This window comes from Cystoisospora suis, assembly GCF_002600585.1.
Source record: "Cystoisospora suis strain Wien I chromosome Unknown contig_7212, whole genome shotgun sequence".
NCBI lineage: Eukaryota > Apicomplexa > Conoidasida > Eucoccidiorida > Sarcocystidae > Cystoisospora > Cystoisospora suis.
Genome location: NW_027159998.1, coordinates 1 through 1,940, shown reverse-complemented (window position 1 = coordinate 1,940; position 1,940 = coordinate 1). Strand labels below are relative to the sequence as shown.

Sequence of the window (1,940 nt, the reverse complement as noted above, 5' to 3'; positions counted from 1 at the left end):
CAGTATCTTCTTGTGGTGTATGTGTATATATGTGTATGTGTATTGTTTATTTTGTGTTGGTGTGATGAGGACCGATTTTGTCGTGGAGGGAGTTGTCTGTTTCCTATGTGTAGATTTCTCTCTAGCATAATGTATTTAGTCATATATGCATGTATAAAGATGGAGGGACATGTATATCTATATGTGTATGTCCGTATATATGTAGGTATGACTTCAGGGGCCTATGTGGAAAGAGATATCCATTACTAGTCGTAGTGTAGTATGTGAGAGAACTTTTAAGAGGCATAGACACTCCATGTGACTCCAAGCAGAAGAAGAAGAAGAAGAATAGAAGTTCTTTCACTAGACCTTACATGATTTAATACATTCAATCCCACTCGATGCCTCCAGTATCTCGAGGAATATCTACACACCTATCTGTCTACCAATATATATATATATTTATTACATATCAGAAAGTATGTATATATATATATGTATATAGACATACTTTCTGTGTATGGATGTAAATCCATTCTGTAGATACATATGTGTGCGACTGAATGAAACGACGGGCTTCTTCGTCTTTTCTTCTTCTTTTTTTTGTCTTTGTATCCTCTCTATCTCTCTTTCTCTGTTCCCTTCTTTCTCTATCTCTTTCTGTCTTTATGACGTCCTCTTCTTTCTTCTTCTTTTTGTGGAGCTTCTTGCTTTTCTATTCTTTTCTATTGCACGGCATTGCTGCAGATTTCTATTCGTTAGAGGAGTGGGAAGAAGTAATTGACGATCACTTCAGAGCCAACTCTGTAAGCCGAAAAAGAAAGAAAGACAACAGGGAAGAAAAGTAAAGAAAAGAAAAGAAAAGAGAGAGAGAGAGGCGACTTCAGGAGGGAGGCCTTCTTTGTTATGTCGATTTATATTACGGAATTCTTCTTCATCTATTTAGCAGACATTCTTCTTCTCTTCTAAAATAAAAGAAAAAGAAAGAAAAGAGAAAGAAAGAGAAAGAGAGATGAGGCAGCAGGCGTGTAGAGATCTATTTCTTCTCTCTATGGTGAATGGAATTTTAAAGACTTCTTCTTGTTTGACGCGGCATTTCCTCTGTATCTTCGCCTGTATCTTTCGTTCTTTTCTGTTTCTTCTTTCGAAGACAGAACGATCTTCTCATATCCATTCCTCTCTCTCCCTTGTCATCTCTCTCTCTTTCTGCATCTTTTCCTTTACCGTCTTCTTTCTCTCTTTCCTCTTTTCATCATTCATAGGCTTGGGTAGAATAAAATTTTATGAAATAGGATCGCATGCATTCCTTTTATCTACATCGATTTCTCTCTCTATCTCGATATGGCGAATGACGTCGATTGTCTCCTATCATAGTCACACAGCAACAGCTGTACTACTTTACCTGTCTTTTCTTCTCTTCTTTTGAAAGAAAGAAAGAGAGAAAGAAAGACCGATCTTTCTCGAGTCAAGTGGAGAACTTCAGAATTCTCTTTGACTTTTCTCTTCTCTCTCTATCTCGACATTTTCATCTTCCTCCCTCTTTTCCAACTGTCTTTCTATCTCGTGTTTGCTTTCTCTTCTTTTCTTTCTTCCTTTTCTTTTGGAGCTATCGGAAGTGAAGGAGCGCTTGAGGGCATCAGCGACGTCTAGTCATGTGGATTCTTTTCCTCTTCGAGAAGGGAGTGGAGCGAGAAGAAAAGGAGCAACACTTTCTTCTTCTTCTTTAACGTCTAGGATCATTTCCTCCTGGGCCCAGGCCGTTCTCGACCGCCTATCACAACGATCCTCCATTGCTGCAGAAGTACGAAAGAAAACGACAAAAAGAAAGAAAAAGAAAAAAGAAGAATGAAGAGGTAGATAGATAGATTAAAGATAGATAGATAGATTAAAGATAGATAGATAGATTAAAGATAGATAGATAGATTAAAGATAGATAGATAGATAGGTTAAAGATAGATAGA

General features: G+C 37.4%; 1 protein-coding gene across 1 annotated transcript; it reads left to right on the top strand.

The window, feature by feature from the left end:
• Window positions 1–728: 728 nt before the first annotated feature.
• Window positions 729–1,783, top strand: CSUI_010352 (enoyl- hydratase isomerase family protein; the record flags this gene model as incomplete). Its single annotated transcript, XM_068070457.1, has 2 exons — window positions 729–785; window positions 1,586–1,783. Coding segments are annotated over 2 exons (255 nt in total), but the record flags the coding sequence as incomplete, so codon positions are not given.
• Window positions 1,784–1,940: the final 157 nt, after the last annotated feature.